The sequence below is a fragment of the Electrona antarctica genome (assembly GCF_951216825.1).
Source record: "Electrona antarctica genome assembly, chromosome: 3".
Lineage (NCBI taxonomy): Eukaryota > Metazoa > Chordata > Actinopteri > Myctophiformes > Myctophidae > Electrona > Electrona antarctica.
The window spans coordinates 50793876-50814739 of NC_136808.1; the positions used below are offsets into that span (position 1 = coordinate 50793876).

The following is a 20864-nucleotide window of genomic DNA, read 5'->3' on the forward strand; positions in this document are numbered from 1 at the left end:
CATATGGTCACTCAACCACACTTTTACACTTTATTAATTCGTAATTTATGACTTAGTCCTACTAGTAATAACTTCCGGTATTATAACGTTTATTATCTGTTATTACTTAGTACCTACTTCGTATAAAAGTTTGTAATATAGGCGGATTGTTTTTATTTTGTATTCATAGTCATGTTTTAGTTTCATTTTGCACCCCAACACTTGCCAACCAGTGGCAAGTGTTCTGTTTGCTGCCAGAGTCACAGCTGCAATCTTTCTTTAAATGTGTATTTTGTCAAACAATAACATGCCAGCACTGGAGAATCTTACAGAGAGAGGGAACAGATTGAATAAACCAAGACGTCGGGCTGTGTCGGGCTCGAACAAAAATTGAGAACTCTAATGTGTTATTTCCACTTTCTATAATTGTTTACATTTTTTGAAAGTATAGTAATTAAACCATCAAAGTCGGCCATACCAGCCCTGACGAAAAAAAATAGTCATATAGTTTGTATTTATAAACGAATTGGCAGACGCAAGAGAGATAAATATGACATTTCTTTGCATATTTAAGTAATTAGCTATATCTGCCCTGTGCAACTTTTGTTTTAAGGAGCCTAAAAGCCAAACACAAATGTATTTTTTTCTTTTATAATGTTTCAATGTTCAATGCCAAAAAAATACAATGAAATCGCTAATGGCAGTTATTTCATAAGATATGCTGATTGTGACAGCCATACTTACGACTCCATATGCGATGGTGTCCGTGTACATCCTCATCTCAGGGTAGATGTTCACCAGGTACCAGCGGAACGTCTTACAGTGCAGCCTCTTCCTCAGCGCCTTCCTGTCAGACACGTCCCCAATATCTATCCCTGCGTCCTGCACACACGCACACACACACACACACACGCACACACGCACACACACACACACACACACACACACACACACACACACACACACACGCACACACGCACACACGCACACACGCACGCACACACGCACGCACACACGCACACCCACACACAGCACAGAAAGCAGATTAACTGTGGTTTGTGGAGAAAGGAATCCGATAAGCCACAACAAGCTTTCCATGTGATAGCACAAGCCATCGAAGAATACTGTGCAACCATTTACAGCGTCTTACGCATTGTGTATTGTTGCACCGTGCACATAGCTAACCGTTAAAAGGCTTTTTCCCTGCCCTGACTTTAAGCCATTTTGGGCGGGAACCCCTTTTGGTGTTCTAAGCATTATGTTATACTTTAGCTATTGAAAAATAGCAGATCTACAAGCTCATAGCGCGCCACCGAGTGGCACGCTACGAGCTTGTAGGTCTGCTATTTTTGAAAAGTCGTAAAAATGTGGCGCAAATCTTTGAATATATATTTCAGAGCGAACATTTTTAACTAAAATTATTGGCTTCTGGGATTGTCCCTGGAACTACATATTTTCAGATGTGGGTCCGTGGTCCAATAGAGCTAATTCTGGGGGTCCTTGACATGAATAAGGTTGAGCACCACTGACATAGAAACATGGGGTTTTCAGAAAACTATTAGGATTTAGAAGCCTTTTTTTTAATCGACCTCAGTGTGTTAACACCATCTGTCGCCGCCTCTCGCTCGTCACACAGCCAACAGTGGGGCTCCGGAGGAGCCGTCTGTTGCGGTTTGACCTTACATGTTTATAGTTGCATTCATTTGGAAATTATTTGAATTGCTGCTTGCTCTTGCAAATGGGACTGGAGAATGTGACCTGATCCTGGTCCGGTGTCAAAGACAAAGTGACACATTTAGAGGAACTGCAGTACTATTAAGTGACTAATTGTATTGTGACAAAAAAAAGCAACAGCTATGCTTTTAAATAAAAAGCGTCTGATGTTAAAACGGTGGAATTCCTGTAACTAAAGCTGGAGTGCAAATCCTATGTGTTTTGAGTACAACGAATGCCACATATTGACAACATTATTGTGTGTACAGTATGTACAGTATGTGTTCATCCATTCATACAATAGCAAGGATTTGCATATTGACAAATATTATGTAGAACATGGAAATAAACCAAGGAACCGTAATCCTTTGCCAAATGCAATATTTAACATGAGATTATAGTTACTCTTGTTGTTTATTTTTACAGGTGCAAACTAATCCACTATCTCTCATATCTCCCATATGCCCTAGATTACGGTAGGATAATAACATCTTTATCATTCTTGCTGTAATAATTGAATCTCGGTCTATAAACACAGTGTGTAACAATAATATAATTCAGTTGCGTAATTAAACAGTGCAATACAACACTCGTTGGTATTGGAGCTACAGTATCATTGTAGTTACTGTGATTTAACCCATTTAGACCCGACTTAAATCCTGACAGTTTTCTGAAAAACCCTCTGTTTCTATGTCAGTGGCTCTCAAACAGTTTCATGTCAAGGACCCCCAAAAATATATGTATTTGGCCGCCGACCCCCATCTGAAAATATGTTGTTTCAGGGACCACCTCCCAGAAGCAAATATTTGAGTTAAAAACGTTCACTCTGAAAGAATATATATTCAAAGATTTGCACCACATTTTCACGATTTAAAAATAAATCACACCCGTGTGAAGTAAGTGGTGCAACTCCGTGTGGGGGTGGGGGGGGGTTCCAGACCCACAGGAACACACCCAGGGTGCCGGCCCGATTCCGGCGAGCCGCCCCGCGTCAGAAACGGTTGAGAAATTACAGAGTCCCTCTACTGTACTCTCTACTATACTGTACTACTACTGTCACTGTACTGGCACACCCGAAATCACCATATATACAGTTAATATGTGCGTGTGTGTTCGTGTGTGCGCACAGGTGGTGAAAAACAACCATGCTGTTTTCGTGCTCAGACGCACCCAGCCAGCCACCCAGACAGGCAGGCAGGCACCCACACACATACTCACTTAAGGAAGTGGTTGCACCACTTAAAAATAGCTATGAGCTTGTAGATCTGCTATTTTTCAATAGCTAAATTATAACATAATGTTTAAAACACCAAAAGGGGTTCCCGCCCAGAATGGGTTAGTTAAGGTATAGTTATTTCCCCGAACCCCTCATGAGCCCCACTATATTACAGCATATTTATTTTATCATCTACTTATGAGCTGCATAGTAACTACTCTCATAAAGCTGATGCAACAACTTCATAAAAGTTGAATTGGCCTTTTAACATTCCACGAAGCAGTAATTTATACTTATAGGCTACTTATTATTTATGAATAAAATTAAGCTAAAATAATACATTTCTGATTGAATGGAGGACACCTGGTTGCTCTTAATCCTGCCAACAACCAAATTAGATGCATATGCAAAGCAATGTGGATAATTTGAATAGAACATCCTGTATCAGGGTCAGATACAGTACATTTCCAGTTTTCAGTTTCACGTACCGTTCATGGATAAGTACCTCTGGGTCTGGGTGTAGCTTATTTGTTCTACTTATCTTCAGTATCTTTTATCTGATGTAGCTTACGTAGTGAGAAATATAAATAAAAACAATGTTCTAGTCGAAATAATGCAGTGGTTTTCAACCAGTGGTCCGGGGACCACCAGTGGTCCTTGAGGGGGTTCCAGGTGGTCCCCATGCAGCTAAATGATGGAGAGCGGGTAACCAAATGGACCCTTATAGATCTTTAACTCTCATTTTACGCTCTCAAGTGTTACATTGTTGGACCAATATTAACACGAGGCCTGCCAGGAACATAGACACGTAGAATAGTGTACGGTGCCACACCCGGAAAAGCCGTTTTAACAGCGATGTATTATTTAATGCATGTTTTAATACGATCGTATTAAAAGCTACCGTTCGTTAGCTCTGTTATGCTTCTGAGCGCTGTGATACTCGTGGTCCACTTTTTCCACCACCGACCGAGAGAACAAGCACCAGCTTCGTCAACACACACGGAATGGTTTCATAGTAAAATGCGATTACGGATATTTGGCTCTTCAAAGTAAGTGTCACGCGCGATAAAACCCTGGCAGGACGCGGCGGAGGGATTGAATAATGGTAGCGGCCAAACGGTTTTAAGGGACAGAGCAAGCTCCTATACTCTAATTTTTTCTAATACTAATTTTCGGCAGCGGCTGATTTGCAGGCCGCGTCGCGGGAAATGGAGCCCAAAGGCTCAAATGACAAAGAAATAATGGACCTTGATATCCTAATGTAAAGGCTACACCAGTACCACTCACCTCCAGGACCAGTACCACTCACCTCCAGAACCAGTACCACTCACCTCCAGGACCAGTACCACTCACCTCCAGAACCAGTAGCACTCACCTCCAGGACCAGTACCACTCACCTCCAGGACCAGTACCACTCACCTCCAGAACCAGTACCACTCACCTCCAGGACCAGTACCACTCACCTCCAGGACCAGTACCACTCACCTCCAGAACCAGTACCACTCACCTCCAGGACCAGTACCACTCACCTCCAGGACCAGTACCACTCACCTCCAGAACCAGTACCACTCACCTCCAGAACCAGTACCACTCACCTCCAGGACCAGTACCACTCACCTCCAGGACCAGTACCACTCACCTCCAGGACCAGTACCACTCACCTCCAGGACCAGTAGCACTCACCTCCAGGACCAGTACCACTCACCTCCAGGACCAGTACCACTCACCTCCAGGACCAGTACCACTCACCTCCAGGACCAGTACCACTCACCTCCAGAGGGATGTTCCAGGCCATGTAAACATGGCTTTTGAACTCATCCATCCAGACTTCAGCAACTCTCAGGGCATTCCGCCGCACGTGAGACGTCAGGTCTTCTGTGTAAGGTTTATGGGCACGCTCTATGTGAGCGATTCTGGCACAGGGCAGGACCTCGACGCTGCCTCCGCACTGCCACACCTAGCGTTTCAAACAGAGATGAACAATGAACATCAAGGTTGGTTAAGGGTAAAAAATAAGAGTAAACTAGATAAAGTGCCCCTCGGGGCACAGGTCTCCACCAGGGCAGGTCAGGTTGTGGCCTCCTGGTGGCGCTATAATAGGACAGGTCTCCACCAGGGCAGGTCAGGTTGTGGCCTCCTGGTGGCGCTATAATAGGACAGGTCTCCACCAGGGCAGGTCAGGTTGTGGCCTCCTGGTGGCGCTATAATAGGACAGGTCTCCACCAGGGCAGGTCAGGTTGTGGCCTCCTGGTGGCGCTATAATAGGACAGGTCTCCACCAGGGCAGGTCAGGTTGTGGCCTCCTGGTGGTGCTATAATAGGACAGGTCTCCACCAGGGCAGGTCAGGTTGTGGCCTCCTGGTGGTGCTATAATAGGACAGGTCTCCACCAGGGCAGATCAGGTTGTGGCCTCCTGGTGGCGCTATAATAGGCCAGGTCTCCACCAGGGCAGGTCAGGTTGTGGCCTCCTGGTGGTGCTATAATAGGACAGGTCTCCACCAGGGCAGGTCAGGTTGTGGCCTCCTGGTGGTGCTATAATAGGACAGGTCTCCACCAGGGCAGGTCAGGTTGTGGCCTCCTGGTGGTGCTATAATAGGACAGGTCTCCACCAGGGCAGGTCAGGTTGTGGCCTCCTGGTGGCGCTATAATAGGACAGGTCTCCACCAGGGCAGGTCAGGTTGTGGCCTCCTGGTGGCGCTATAATAGGACAGGTCTCCACCAGGGCAGGTCAGGTTGTGGCCTCCTGGTGGCGCTATAATAGGACAGGTCTCCACCAGGGCAGGTCAGGTTGTGGCCTCCTGGTGGCGCTATAATAGCACAGGTCTCCACCAGGGCAGGTCATATCGGACAGATCCGTCTTGAACACATGACTGTAGAGATAGTGTGTAGCGATTTGCGGGATTTTTGGACAGAATCTGGAGGAGTAATATTAAAAAAATAATATTAATATTAAGTCGGCCTCCTGGTGGCGCTATAACAGGCCGTTCTGGAAATGTTGGGGCAGAGGTTCATCGTTGGCATCCAGGGAGTGTGTGTGCGAAACTTGGCATCGACCGGGTTAACGGTGCCGGAGATTAGCTGTTAACAGACGGACGGACACACTCACACGGACGGACGGACGGACTCTCACACACACACACACACACACACACACACACACACACACACACACACACACACACACACACACACACACACACACACACACACACACACACACACACACACACACACACACACACACACACACACACACACACACACACACTACAACCACGTCTGAAAACATTTCACATTCTACTTTGATCTTAACAGACATTTTTTGAGTGGTGCAACCACTCCAACGAACAGCAATGTCCGTGTCCGTGTGTGACTATGTGACCAGTACCAATGAGTACCAAAAGTGGCGCTGTTGTGCCAGAAACGGAGAGAGAGAGATAGTGCTGCATGTTGCCTGCTAATGAGAGAGAGAGATACAGAGAGGGGGGGGGGGGGGGGCATTTGCACCACTCGGTTCACACGGGTGTGATTTTTAATACTGCTCAGAAACTTGGGGAGTTCACATAAACTTTCAATAGCAATGCTTTAATCAACTTTATTTCAGCTCAGTTTGTCATAATTTCTTTGGAGCGGTGCGAGCCGCTCCCAAGAACAGCCGTGTGTCTGTGTGTCTACAGTATTTGAGCATGGAATGTCTGTTTGTACCACAACCTATTGATTGACCCATGCAGATGCACACTGAGCAGTCAGCTAATTGGGGTCACATGTGTCAAACACGCACGCATGCACGCACGCACGCACGCACGCACACACGCACACACGCAGATACACGCAGTTACACACACACTTACACAGTATAGTTGCACCACTCAGTTCGCACAGGTGCGATATTTTATTGCCAGAATGAAATATCTATCTATAAATGCACCATGTCTCTGTCTGTCTGTCTGTCTGTCTGTCTGTCTGTCTGTCTGTCTGTCTGTCTGTCACAACACTCCATATTTGGGCATCCCTGACACAGGACTCCATACAGGAAAACAGGGACACAGAGAGACAGATACAGAAATCTCCATATATGGGCATAAATGGGACACAGACAGATGGATGGAACGGGTACTCTGACACGGGTACAACGGGTATTGCATATGGGTGGGGCATGGATCTCCAACTTCCATCGTTACCGTCTCGGTGCTCTACAGCCGGGTACCAGTCTAGTACTAGATTAGAATTTGGAAATTTTGGAAAATTGCAAGTGTGGTTTCACTGACGCGAGTCGTGGTTTTCGGCCTTGGGGGTCCAAGGAATCCGTTCTTGTGTTATAATCTATCTATGAATAAATGCACCAAGTATGTTCGCCCAAACCTTCGGTACGTCATCAGCCAATCCCTGATTGGCCCGACGGACAACACCAACATACGACCGACATACGCAGCCGATTACAGTACTCGTACGCTCTGCTTGCGCAAGTAATAATATAATCATAATATATATATCATAATAATAAGAAGAAGAAGAATAACACAAAAATACTCAGTGCTTGAGTAGCTCGCTAAGTAGGCCTACAGTATGATTATGATGATGTATTGACCCACATGAAAATAAATAAACCTTTTGGGATTACTCCATAAATAAAGTCGGGCAATTACTATAGCCTGGCTGCCCTTATATGGATAGTTGCATACATGATGATCCTTGATGAGAAATGTTTGAATATCTGAATATCATTGGCAGTCCAGGTGCATTCCTTCATCTCAGCAGCCTAACCAACTGTGAATGGAGCTTTTTTTCCTTTTCTGCAGGATTCCACACAACTCCCATCTGAGCATCGGTGGGATAAACTGCAATCAGGCACTCAGTAGATATCCACTAACAAGGCAAAAAATACATCTAAAATGTAAAGACGAAGCCTGTCCCTCCATAAAAAATATATAAAATAAATAATAAAGTAGATATGCACTAACAAGGCAAAAATACATCTAAAATGTAAAGACGAAGCCTGTCTGTCCCTCCATAAAAAAAATATAAAATAAATAATAAAGTAGATATGCACTAACAAGGCAAAAATACATCTAAAATGTAAAGACAAGAGAGGAAAAAATATATTTAACACCGTTGTCACGTTCAGTATATTGCTAGTTGAAATCACTTCCTGGCTCAGTGCACACATCTGTGCATGTGAACACATCTGTGCATGTGAACACACATCTGTGCATGTTGTGAACTTGTGTTTTGAACTCAACATGCCAGGTGAATTCCTTGCTTGTGCACAAGGTTTACCCTAGAAGTGATATAAAAAAGCAAAATATTCAGCAAAACAGAGGTGCTTCTGATGTTATGAGGATACGACTGGATACACTTGGGATTATACTATGGGAGCTGTGTTGGAATTCATAAGCAGATGTTCATGGTTCATGGTTTCATGGTTAACTTCATGTTCAATACTAAAGGTTGGGGCTGAGTATACTTTTGCTGTTGTTAATGACGGACCCCTATTTTCTTTTTCAGTTCATCAAAAATATTCTCTTTGTTTTTGGATTCTTCGTTCACTGTGAAGGAATTCGACACACAAAATAATTCTCCATGAATTCAAGGATTCTTGGGAGTGAGTGATAGAAATACATACTGTACATGTTGGGGCTAAAAAGGACCACTTCACCCTTCACAACTTACACAACTGCTGACACTGAATGTGAGGTTTCAGATAAGGGATGTGAGCTATCAGTGGTGTCGGTAATGACTGTCTCAAGAGACAACCATTTTAATGGCACGCCACTGTAAAATCCCAAGTCATACTTAACCCTGAGAGTGTACAAATGGACCTGAAAGGGTCCAATTACTAACACTCAGGAGTTTACTGTGTACTGTATCCAAAGTGCCACTGCAAGGATTAGTGCCTGTAAGGGCCCATGGAACCAGCCACATAATGAGGTCTTTAATAAATCCTGGACAGCAAAAAGGAAAATAAAACAAACAAATATACGCACGCACGCACGCACGCACGCATGCATGCACACACGCTCACAATGTATGATATACGTTTGATTTTTTAATGTCCCCATTGTGTATTAATTAGAGTTGGAAAAACAGGACCTATCCAACATCTACGGGGGGGTAAAGAGCATCGTCTCATGTGGGCTCAAGCATTGCTGGATGTAAAGGTCATTACACCCCTGGAGGCGTTTTTTTATTTTTTATTAATTCACACCAAAATATATTTCGTTCAAAATGTTGTTTGTGCCGCGAGTAGATCCGCTCAGCATGCAAATATTATGCAATGATAAAGTGACAACATTTACCACAAATAAACTTTATGATGAAGCATAAACTATATGAATAGTTTTGATGCAAAATACTTAAAAATAATTTTCATATTTGATATTGTTTGCATTGTTGGAGTTGGTTGAATTGGCACTGGAAATGGAAGTAATTGTTTTGAATCTCAGATATAACAATGACAACTATTACAGTAAAATATACATAAGGAACAAGGATTTTAATAAGCAGCATTCTTGTGAGTCACTGATTTACTGGAAATTCTTGCTATATTCTGGTGCTTCTGTGAATCAAAACGTTTCTGCTTTCATCTTTGTGCACCGCTCTAGAATATCTCCTAGCCTCCAGTGCATCCTCTCCTGTCTTCCCATAGGCCAACTGGTTTAGAAATCTCATTATTTCCCAATGCATTCATTCCAAATCTCCATGGTACTTTCAAATGATAAACCAATCACATCAAAGCACTGAACTTTTGGTGAGGCAACACTCAGTCAATACTATTGCTTCTTCCACTGCTGCCCAGACCACAGATTTAACTCATTTTGACCTGAGATCAGATTCTAAAAATGTCTTCTACATCCTGACAGTTTTCTGAAAAACCCTATGTTTCTAGCAGTCGTTCTCAAACATTTTCATGTCACGGACCCCCAAGATTATTATGTAATTGGCCGCCGACCCCCATCTGATAATATGTTGTTCCAGGGACCCCCCAGAAGCAAAGATTTGAGTTAAAACATTTTCACGATTTTTTCAAAAAATAGCAGACCTACAAGCTCATAGCGCGCCGCTCGGTGCCGCGCTATGAGCTTGTAGATCTGCTATTTTTCAATGGATAAAGCATAACAATGCTTAAAACACCAAAAGGGGTTCCCGCCCAAAGTGGGTTAAGGCTGAGCTGGCATCTGGCATTTAGAGTTATATTTTGCACTTGCTCTCTGCCAAGGAAACGAGAATACCTGTCCTATCCCAAGGAAACCAGAATACCTGTCCTATCCCAAGGAAACCAGAATACCTGTCCTATCCCAAGGAAACCAGAATACCTGTCCTATCCCAAGGAAACCAGAATACCTGTCCTATCCCAAGGAAACCAGAATACCTGTCCTATCCCAAGGAAACCAGAATACCTGTCCTATCCCAAGGAAACCAGAATACCTGTCCTATCCCAAGGAAACCAGACTACCTGTCCTATCCCAAGGAAACCAGAATACCTGTCCTATCCCAAGGAAACCAGAATACCTGTCCTATCCCAAGGAAACCAGAATACCTGTCCTATCCCAAGGAAACCAGAATACCTGTCCTATCCCAAGGAAACCAGAATACCTGTCCTATCCCAAGGAAACTAGAATACCTGTCCTATCCCAAGGAAACCAGAATACCTGTCCTATGCCAAGGAAATGAGAATACCTGTCCTATCCCAAGGAAACCAGAATACCTGTCCTATCCCAAGAAAACCAGAATACCTGTCCTATCCCAAGGAAACCAGAATACCTGTCCTATCCCAAGGAAACCAGAATACCTGTCCTATCCCAAGGAAACCAGAATACCTGTCCTATCCCAAGGAAACTAGAATACCTGTCCTATCCCAAGGAAACTAGAATACCTGTCCTATCCCAAGGAAACCAGAATACCTGTCCTATCCCAAGGAAACCAGAATACCTGTCCTATCGCAAGGAAACGAGAATACCTGTCCTATCCCAAGGAAACCAGAATACCTGTCCTATGCCAAGGAAACCAGAATACCTGTCCTATCCCAAGGAAACCAGACTACCTGTCCTATCCCAAGGAAACCATAATACCTGTCCTATCCCAAGGAAACCAGAATACCTGTCCTATCCCAAGGAAACCAGAATACCTGTCCTATCCCAAGGAAACCAGAATACCTGTCCTATCCCAAATGCCGAAACTATGTGGCAATTACTGAGAATCCTAAATGAACTCATAGTGGAGGTCAGGTTACTGTCGTGTATGATTTCATAGGCACAATATCTAACGCCCCTGCCACCATTTTCTTTTTTTTATAAATTGGTCAACACAAAGCTTCCTTACTAAACTCACAGCAATGTAAGCGTGGCACGCAGCTATTTGTGTCCTTTATCATTCAAAGTGTTATGTGACTAAAGGGGTGCATACTTAGTTTAGACTAGTCATTGGTTAGACATGGGTTAAGGTTAGGTTCAGGTGTGCTGCCCCGTGGGAGGTTAGGTTTAGGGTGAGGGTTTGAGATAGGTTGTACTAGTTGTAGGACTATTGACTGGTCTAACCAATGACTAGTCTAAACCAAAAACTGTCTAAACTAACACAAAACTAACCTTTAATTGTACATTTACAGAAAACATGGATAGGTTTCACCTTTCTCATGAAGAATAGTAGTTTCAAGTCTTACTACGGATCTATTTCAACAACTATAACACGTGAAATAGACCAAAACAAGGCCAACGGGACACTAAACCTGCAGGACACTGTTTACTTTTTAGGAGAAGATAATTAAAATGCAGCAGAGCAAAGGCGTGCGTTGACATTAGCATAATGGAAGAGGCAGGACACCCGCTGAGGTCAAAAGAATGGAAATGGAGCATCACGAGGAGTTCATGCTGCATGCTGCTTACTAGCTAGGATTGCAGAAATGTGTTATACATGATATTTAAAGGACAACTTTAGTTTTTTTCAACCAAGGTTCATGTTTTAGGTTGCTGCTTTCTTTTGTTTTAGGGATTTTAGCTGTTTTTGACAGGGGGTGGGGGCATTCGAGCATGGGGCTAAATATGTATTTTTTTACAAAATATTATGGCGATTTATTTTTGTATTATTTACTATAGTCCTAATAAACCCCAGGAAATTACATCTGGCCACAAATAAATCACAGGATCTACTGAATGTGAAGGTAGCCTACTGGGGGGAAGCCACACTGTGTGTCATAGGCTCAATGTCAGTTTGACACATTCAGTAGATCTCGTGATCTTTTGTGGCCAGATGAAATTTCCTGGGGTTTATTAGGACTATAGTAAATAATTAAAAAAGACATCGCTATAAAATGTTGTAAAAAAATACATATTTAGCCCCATGCTCGAATGCCCCCGCCCCCTGTCAAAAAATTACTCATCTTTTAGTTTCTCTAATAACAACCTAAAACATGAACCTTGGTTGAAAAAAACTAAAGTTGTCCTTTAACACTTTTTGTGTGTGTGTGTGTGTGTGTGTGTGTGTGTGTGTGTGTGTGTGTGTGTGTGTGTGTGTGTGTGTGTGTGCGTGCGTGCGTGCGTGCATATTTTATTTTATGAATGACAAATTGATTATAATATATAATATAGGATCTATATAAATTGCGTAAATAGCTGATCTAGCGGTAAACCAGCCAGTCAAACTAAGTGTAATGTCTCTCCTACTATTTATATTCCCAAGTGCTTGTCAGGGTGGGAGATCCCCAGTTCAGATATGATTATTTTCGGGGGGTCACGGCCTGAAAAGGTTGAGACTGAGAGCCAGTGCTTTAGATGAGATAAATGTCAAGGTTATTTAGTGTTGTTGTTGTTGTTGTGTAAATAAAGCATGAACAAAGCATTGGTTTGATGATCAGTGTTGAGAGGGGGGTACAGAGGGGGGTGGTCTGGTTCCATTAGCCTGGCTCCAGCCCGGAATTGCTAGCCACGCCCATTAAGAAAATATGTTAAGTGAAACGAAATGAAAATTCAGACTGAGTGTCAGGCTACTGGTTCCATGGGACCAGTGTTGTTTTTGGCAGCAAATTTTGATTTTAGTTTTAGTCATAGTCTCTTGAATGGGTTTCACTTAGTTTTAATCACATTTTAGTCACCTGGAATGTTGTAGTGTTAGTCTAGTTGCAGTCGACTAAATATCATAAGATTTTAGTCGACTAAATCTACAGTTGATTTAGTCAACTAAAATGTGTTTTGGCGGGCCTTGATGCCGTCGTAATGACTGATTTTACACTTGGTGAACATAGCAGATCTACAAGCTCACAACGCGTCGCAGCGTGACGCGTTGTGAGCTTGTAGATCTGCTATTTTCAGCATACAACCAAGTGTATAAAATCACTTATTCTGGATATCTTGTCCACTAGTCCCCTTCTAACATCTGAGTCTAGTTTTTATTTGTTGAAATTGTCAGTATATTACATATAGTTTTAGTCGTCATAGCTTCGTTTTTATTTAGTTTCCATTTAGTTTTCGTCAGTGAAAAAAAGGTATAGTCGACGAAGATTTTTCGTCTTCGTTTTAGTCGACGAAAACAACACTGCATGGGACTAAACAAAGAAAACGGTAATAAGCCTATCTCACAGAATTTCCCCGCCCCCCTTAATACGCCCCCTTTCGGGGTTAGTGGTGATAGCGTGACGTCACTCCATAGACGCTACATGTTAACAGAGGTAATTTAAGAAGTCTACAACTTTTGTTTTCTCAAGGTAAGGTTTGTTCTATCTGTTCGAGCTGATTTACCATCTTGTTTGCTTCATAATAATATTGGTCTGTCACATTTTTACATTAGAAAATGTACTTAGATTCTCCAGAGAAAAAAACGTGTAAATGCTAATGTTAAAGACACCACTATTTACCGGAAGTGGGCGTGAAAAGCGGGCTGTGAGATAGGCCTATTCAGGTGTTCATAACAATGAAACAGTGACTCTCTCCTTCTTCCTCTGACTCGGCAAAACTTGGGTTTTTACATAGGAGACTAATTACAAATGACATACAAGGGATAGTTGCATCACACACTGTGTATTGGCATAATGTCTCAATTAATCATTGATTCCACTTTTAAAAAAAGTATTGATCTCTGCCAGAGATGGGTGAGAAAGCATTTAACCCATTTTGACCTGGGAACGATTCTGCAAATGTCTTCTAAATCCTGACTGTTTTCTTGAAAAAGCTGTGTTTTTCTATGTCAGTCGTTCTCAAACACTTTCATGTTACTTTTCACGATTTTTAAAAAAATAGCAGAGCTACAAGCTCGTAGAGAACATATGAGCTTGTAGATCTGCTATTTTTCAATAGGGCTACAGAAGGTAAGTCTTTTGGGGCTGATATTTCTTTGAAAAAGTTGCTGAACTTCCGTCACTCCCTTCTATCTCTCTCTCTCTGGTTTCTTTCTTTTCTCGTAGTTTTTTTCTTTTCTATTTTGGTATATAGTGATTGAATCACATTGTTCAGCTGCTTTTGTTTGAGTTTCCATGGTAGGCCTACAGCTACCGTCCTTGATAGATATAAATATCCCATTTTGACCTGAGATCAGATTCTAAAAATGTCTTCTACGTCCTATGTTTCTATGTCAGTCGTTCTTTGATTTTTCAAAAATAGCTAAAGCATAACACAATGCTAACACCAAAAGGGGTTCCCGCCCAAAATGGGATAAAATATGATTGGATAGGAACAAACACAGATCCATTATTTATGTCAGAACAGAGACTTCGTTTTAAAAGACAAATAGGGATTATCCCATCAATGCAATGGAAGATAAAACTACGTAGTTAATCTACTACTCTTTTAAGTGGAGCTCTTGCAAGTGCTTTTATGGGATGAAACAAAAATAAATAAAGAATAATAATAATAAATATAGCTGCAAGCAGCGATAAGGCGGGACCAAGAAAGAATACAATGCGCAATAAGAACAATATGCACAAATAAGACTCACGGGCTGAGTTGTCGGTACCCGGATTTGAACACACAACCTTGTGGTCCAAGGGCAAGAGCTCTACTGGCTGAGATAGATGGAGACAATCAGTTGCCACATTGTAAACAGTAAAATCATTCAGTGTTTTGATAACAATTATGTGTGTCTTGGTTTATGGGATCATTGTCCATTACTACAGTGTGTTTTGCTGTTCATGTTTTCACGTACAAACTTCTCTTCAACTGGGATTACAGATAATGGTCCATAGATTGTGTGTAGAACGTTTCACGCAAATTGCTGAGATATTCATGCAGAAAATCAGGTTCAAGCATTTTTCAAACTGCTCAAAATCGCGGAATATCTGAGGGCGGAGCATACTGGTCAAAGTGAGTTCTCCATGAGTCAAGGAACTTGTGGAAACAAGTGCCATGACTTTTGGCCAAACGAGGCAAGAGTTATGCCTGTTCAAAGGTTTAATTAAAAAAAAAATGCTATAGCGCCGCCCTTTGGCCTATTGGAGTAAATGACGCTGCATGTAGGTATTAGGGGCAGAGGAAGAATTTTCACAAAACAGCAATTTTCATTGGCTCATAAAAACTTAATTTTTCACTTACATTTTTTTACTAAAATCTTTTTTCCGTTTAGGTCCAAAGTTCACGTGTAGACGTTTTTGTGTATTTTGATCAAAGATCATGGGAGGAGATACATTTTAACTGTTTTTCCTATAATTCAAAATGGTGGGTGATCTAAAGGTCAGAGGTTAAAAGTCAGAACACGAAAGTCGTTCGGCATGAGGAGACACATATGTGTATCAAAGTGTCATTGCCAACGGTCAAACGGTTCATGAGATATGCACGTTCAAAGTTTGCATTTTCAATTGAGTGCTATAGCGCCACCCTTTTGGCCAATCGTCATGGGCTTCGCATAGTCACCGTTTGGCATGGACCTCTACAATGTTGCCACGTTTCGCGAAAACCGACTGCACGGTTCAGCCAGAACAGCTATTTTTGGCGGAAGGAGAAGGAGAAGAAGAAAAAACACAAAAGTGACCAAAGTCACTTTGTGACTTCTTGGTCCCTTAACTAGAAAATAATGTTCCTGAAGAAACAGTGTGGGCTCGAGTAGCCCATACTGTTGAGTAGCCCTCCCTCTGTCTTCCTATTGGTTGACCCCGGAATAAAGAGTGGCAATTGACCCACATGAAGTCACAGCCCAGCAGGAAAATAAATGTGTACGATAACTATAGTGAGCTCGCTACTTCAGCCCACAATAAAACAAAACAAACAAAGCCAAAACACTTTTTAATTTTGGTGAAAGGATCATTAAAATGCACCACGACAAGGGACTGCATTGAAATTAGCATCATGCCAAGAGACACAATTTTCCCTTTCGCATTCGCTTTCATGATGGAAGCAATCATTAGAACAGACAGCTTTGTGTCCTCTCTATATGATGACCATGACTGCTGACTCACCATGACAGCAAAATAATTAAGAGAAACTAAGTGAAGCACTCAAACTGGCCTGGGGAGTCCTTGTTGAAGCTGGGGACCGCCAGAAACAGGCTTATGAGTCTTGTTGTAGGGGAGATGACTTTATTTTGGGTGAGTGACCCCTCCCGAAAGAAAGTGGTCTCACCAAAGCTGGCCCATGTACTGCTGGTTAAGTTGTCTGATGTGGTCTACAGGGTGCAGCTGGTAGGGGGCCATAAGGTGGTCATACATCAGCACCAGCTTGGCACCTTACCAAATCCTCGCCAGCAGACAAGAGAACCAGGTGGAGGCAGAGAGCCTCTCCACACCAGACGTCTCTTCCCCCAGAGATAGGAAAGCCTCTGATTATGGGGAACAAGGATTTGTGTCCAAACAGAGTTTGTGCTGCATGGGGTACAAGGGGTTACTGGGACAGAAATACCCATCGATATCAAAATAATAGATGTCTCATTGGCCGCTGCAGTTTGTTGGAGCGATGTGTGTTGAAGGAGGGGCGGAAGAATTTACACTGGGAGAGGAAGTACGCCGGAAGTGTGGAAGGCACGTTACGTCACGCTGCCACTCAAGTGATTACAGCGCATCTTTTCCGGGACTTATCAGACCCGAACCAGAGTAATCTAGTAAGAGAGTGGCGACACGCTTTGATCTCGCCGCAAAGCGGGCGCCTATGGGCTATAGTTCCAAACATTGGAACTATCTCATTGAGATAGAATGAGCACTTCCGCATTCCATTGTTACAATGGGAGTCAACCCCAACATGCGCACTGTGACGCACGCTCATGCTTCCACGGTGCTTCGCATGGAATCTCGGGAAGGTTTTGCCCTCCCTTGAGCACATACGCTCCAGAGCCGGAAAGGGCGTCTACCTTTATATGTCTATGGTAATACCCCTCTGGTGGGGGCTCTGTGTAGCTTCCCCGACTGTTAGTGGCTGAGGGGAAACTTCCCCTCAGCCATTAAGAGTGGCACTAGACGCACCCTGAGGCGGGCGCGTCTAATTATTTTCCAATTATTGTGTTATGGACATATTGTCTGCCTGATGGGAATTGGGAATGCGTCAGGGGTATTTATATGCTGTTTGCGATTGATGCCATTGGTTTGTGTGTTCAGTTAATCATTTATTTATTATTATTATTTATGTGCGTATTTGAGGGAAACCATGAGCGATGGGGTAGTCAAGTTCACTATCTCCACGTTAACAGTTTAAGGGCCCCAGACGGAGATCACCGTCAAGTTCAAGTTCATGGTCAGTTGCCCAGGACGGAGATTGATAAATAAGACGGAGATTAATGATATCAAAACCGATCGCATCGCTCCACAGCATAGGAGCGCTTGTTGCCCAATCCTCGGTGTTGCACAACAGTGACACGTCATCGGAAATGTTCCCTGCCTGTTTAGCGGACGAAAACGAAAATCTTAAAACGTTCATAACTCGCGATCTAAATCATCCCGTCTAATTATGAAAAAATATCCTGTGTTAGACGGCGCTCCGCGGTCCAGTCGCTAGTCGCGATAGATTTATTCTTACCTCCCGTTGTTGTCGATCGACTCTAGAGTGGTGTGGCTATTGTTAGCTGCTACACAGACATTCACAACAACTTCCGGGTCCCCCGGTAAAAGTGGTCCGGGCGCTATAAATATTGGGCACATTTTATGAATGGATTAAATAGGTCCGGGCCCTCAAGGTGTTAACCCCATTAACCCTGGTGTCTCTATTTTGGGAATATCTTCCAAAATGTCAATTCTGTCTCTCAAATAGGATATTCTAATTTCTTTATATAAAAATAAAATAGCAGATCCACAAGCTTGGCTATTTTCGCTATTTGTCGTATGATGAAAGACAGTATACAGTAGGGCTTACATGTACTTATTGATGTAATGTGGGATAAATTGCTGAACGGGCCCTTTGAAAAATGATCAGTTGTAATGAGCTAGAATTTCCCTCGGGATCAATAAAGGCCTATCTATCTAATCTAAAGCAAGCAATCAGTGCCAATTTCACTACTGAGTCCTCTAGAGGTTAAAATGGGGCTGTAATGCATCAATTTAATGGAAGCTATCAATTTAAATTATTCCTGAAATTACAGTAAAATCTCATTGCGGTTAGGAAATAGTGATAGATTCTCTCTGGATATAACCTTGTTTATACTGTAAATGGTGTTAACGTGTCTGAGAAGAACTGAAACCGTTTGTGTGCTTGTTACTGCGTGCGTGCGTGATATTGACCGAGGTAACAAATATACAGCCTTCTCCAAACACAACATACCTTAATGTGGTGTGTGTGTGTGTGTGTGTGTGTCTGTGTGTGTGTGTGTGTGTGTGTGTGTGTGTGTGTGTCCGACTGTGCGTGCGTGCGTGCGTGCGTGCGTGCGTGCGTGCGTGCGTGCGTGCGTGCATGAACCCCTCATGGGGGACATAAATAACAGAGCCCACCGGTGGTGCTGGGGTGGTGGTGGGAGCAAACATCACATAACAACCAGGAACCATAGCTGAAGGAAGGAAGGAAGAGCATGCAGTCTAGTGAGCTTAAGTAGCCCGCCCAATTGGTCAGCTGACTGCCACATCAGCGAATGACGTGTGGGACTTGCACACACGTATATATTTTTTCATTTATATATCATTGTCCTGTAATGTCATTCATGTCGAATGTCATGTTTTTATGTTCTGTGTGGACCCCAGGAAGATTAGCTGCTGCTATGCACCAGCTAATGGGGATCCTAATAAAACTCTAAACTCTAAACACTTATACACCCACATAGAAATTCAGCATGTTATCCCCTTGAGTATAGTATGCGCCTTTGAGCACGACATGAATTCCCTCGAGTGTGACTGACTGAACTAACTCCGCAAGCTACGTGTCATTATTACAAATGAACCATACATTAGAAAGCCAGCTCAGTGTGTTCACCCTGAGACTGGGAGGACGGGGATCATTCCCAGGCAAGGTCATACCGAAGACTATAAAGACGGTATCCAATGCAAAGAGTTGGACTGTGGGTAAGTTCCTTGTCATGTCCAGAGGATGTACTTGTACATCTAGCTGTGCCTCATACTAAGTAAACAGGAGATATGTTTCTGAGCAGGTGTTGGTTCCTTTGTTCCTGAGCCTACTTACTTCTGCATGAATCAGATATTGTAGTTACGTACTGTATACTACCGGCTTCATATTCCTAAGTCTCACTGCAGGCTTTGATAACCCATTACAACCGGGAAAGCACCTGTGTCATTTTAGATTTGAGATACTTTATATAGCTATTCAAAAATAGCCGATACTGTAGCGCACCACTTAGTGCCGATACTGTAGCGCACCACTTAGTGCCGATACTGTAGCGCACCACGTAGTGCCACGCTACGAGCTTGTACAGTAGATCTGCTATTTAATAAAATGAAATCATATACATTTAGCAAATATTTGAATATATATATATATTGTGTATAAATATAAATATATACCGTAACTCTGTCATTTCTCGACCGTTTCGGATGCGGGGCGGCACTCAGTTCACATGGGTGTGATTTTTTTGGGAAAACTGTTTAGAAGACCTTTTTTAATCAGCTTCGGCCCTAAATGGGATAAAGATCAGCACCGCACTGTGTTGACCTTGTGTGAGACTAGCCTGGCTAATAAGCCAGACAGAATCAGCCGTTGGCAAAAGTAAATTGCCTGCCGGCGGATTACGGTCTGGAGAGGCTCAATTGTACGCCCATTTCCTACACCAGAGAACTGGTGTGGCCAATCGGGACACGGTATGCAATATGGGCGGGCTTTGGTACAGTGAAGTTTGATGCTTGAGACCTTTGACTGACAGTAGCTCTGACCAATTGCGTCAAAGAGAAAATGTTTGAACCTGCCCCCCGGGAAACAAGATCCAGCATCTCTAGACTCAAATACCACACGACAGTGTGATTTGAGTCTGGCTTATTAGCCAGGCTAGTGTGAGACCTGCTGAGAGTCTCTACTCCAATGTGCTTTCAGCCAGAGGGTTTCAGCCAGAGGGTGTCCAGGCAGGTGGTCTTGAGACATGCCCAACGTGCTGCAGGGAAGCAGGCAGTCTGCAGCACTGCTAATATGGTCCCCAGGGTCTCTCTCTCACTTCCAGTGTCGCAGTTGTCAGCTCAGTGTGTCCCCCTTTGTTTCATCATCCCTCACAGCCAGCTCCAATGCTCGACTCCACAGCACATCAACACTTCCCTCTACTCCCCCCCAAACTAAAGGTCATTTCCTATAGGGCTGCTAGTCCACTGCCACCACGCCAGTAACCAGCACGGGGCAACACTGACATCTGAACTTTATACTGGAGATATGGAGAAACAAAGGAATCGTCAATTAACCCATTTAGGCTTGACGTCGACATTTTAAAAAATGTCTTCAAAATCCTGACAGTTTTCTGAAAAACCTTATGGTATGTTTCTATATCAGTGGTGCTCAATATTTCATGTCAAGGACCCCAAAAATGATATGTAATATGCCTCCGCCCCCCCATCTGAAAATATGTTGTTCCAGGGACCCCCCAGAAGCAAAGATTTGAGTGAAAATGTTCACTCTGTAATAATATTATATTCAAAG

General features: G+C 43.1%; 1 protein-coding gene across 1 annotated transcript in view; it reads right to left on the bottom strand.

Moving 5' to 3' along the window:
• Positions 1–20864, bottom strand: part of galnt18b (UDP-N-acetyl-alpha-D-galactosamine:polypeptide N-acetylgalactosaminyltransferase 18b) — a 130274-nt gene that overhangs the window by 16322 nt on the left and 93088 nt on the right. Inside the window, exons 7-8 of the mRNA XM_079497249.1 lie at positions 4680–4865; positions 724–861 (exon numbers count right to left, since the gene is read on the bottom strand). Coding sequence (XP_079353375.1) covers positions 724–861; positions 4680–4865 — 324 coding nt within the window. The remainder of the gene's footprint in view (positions 1–723; positions 862–4679; positions 4866–20864) is intronic.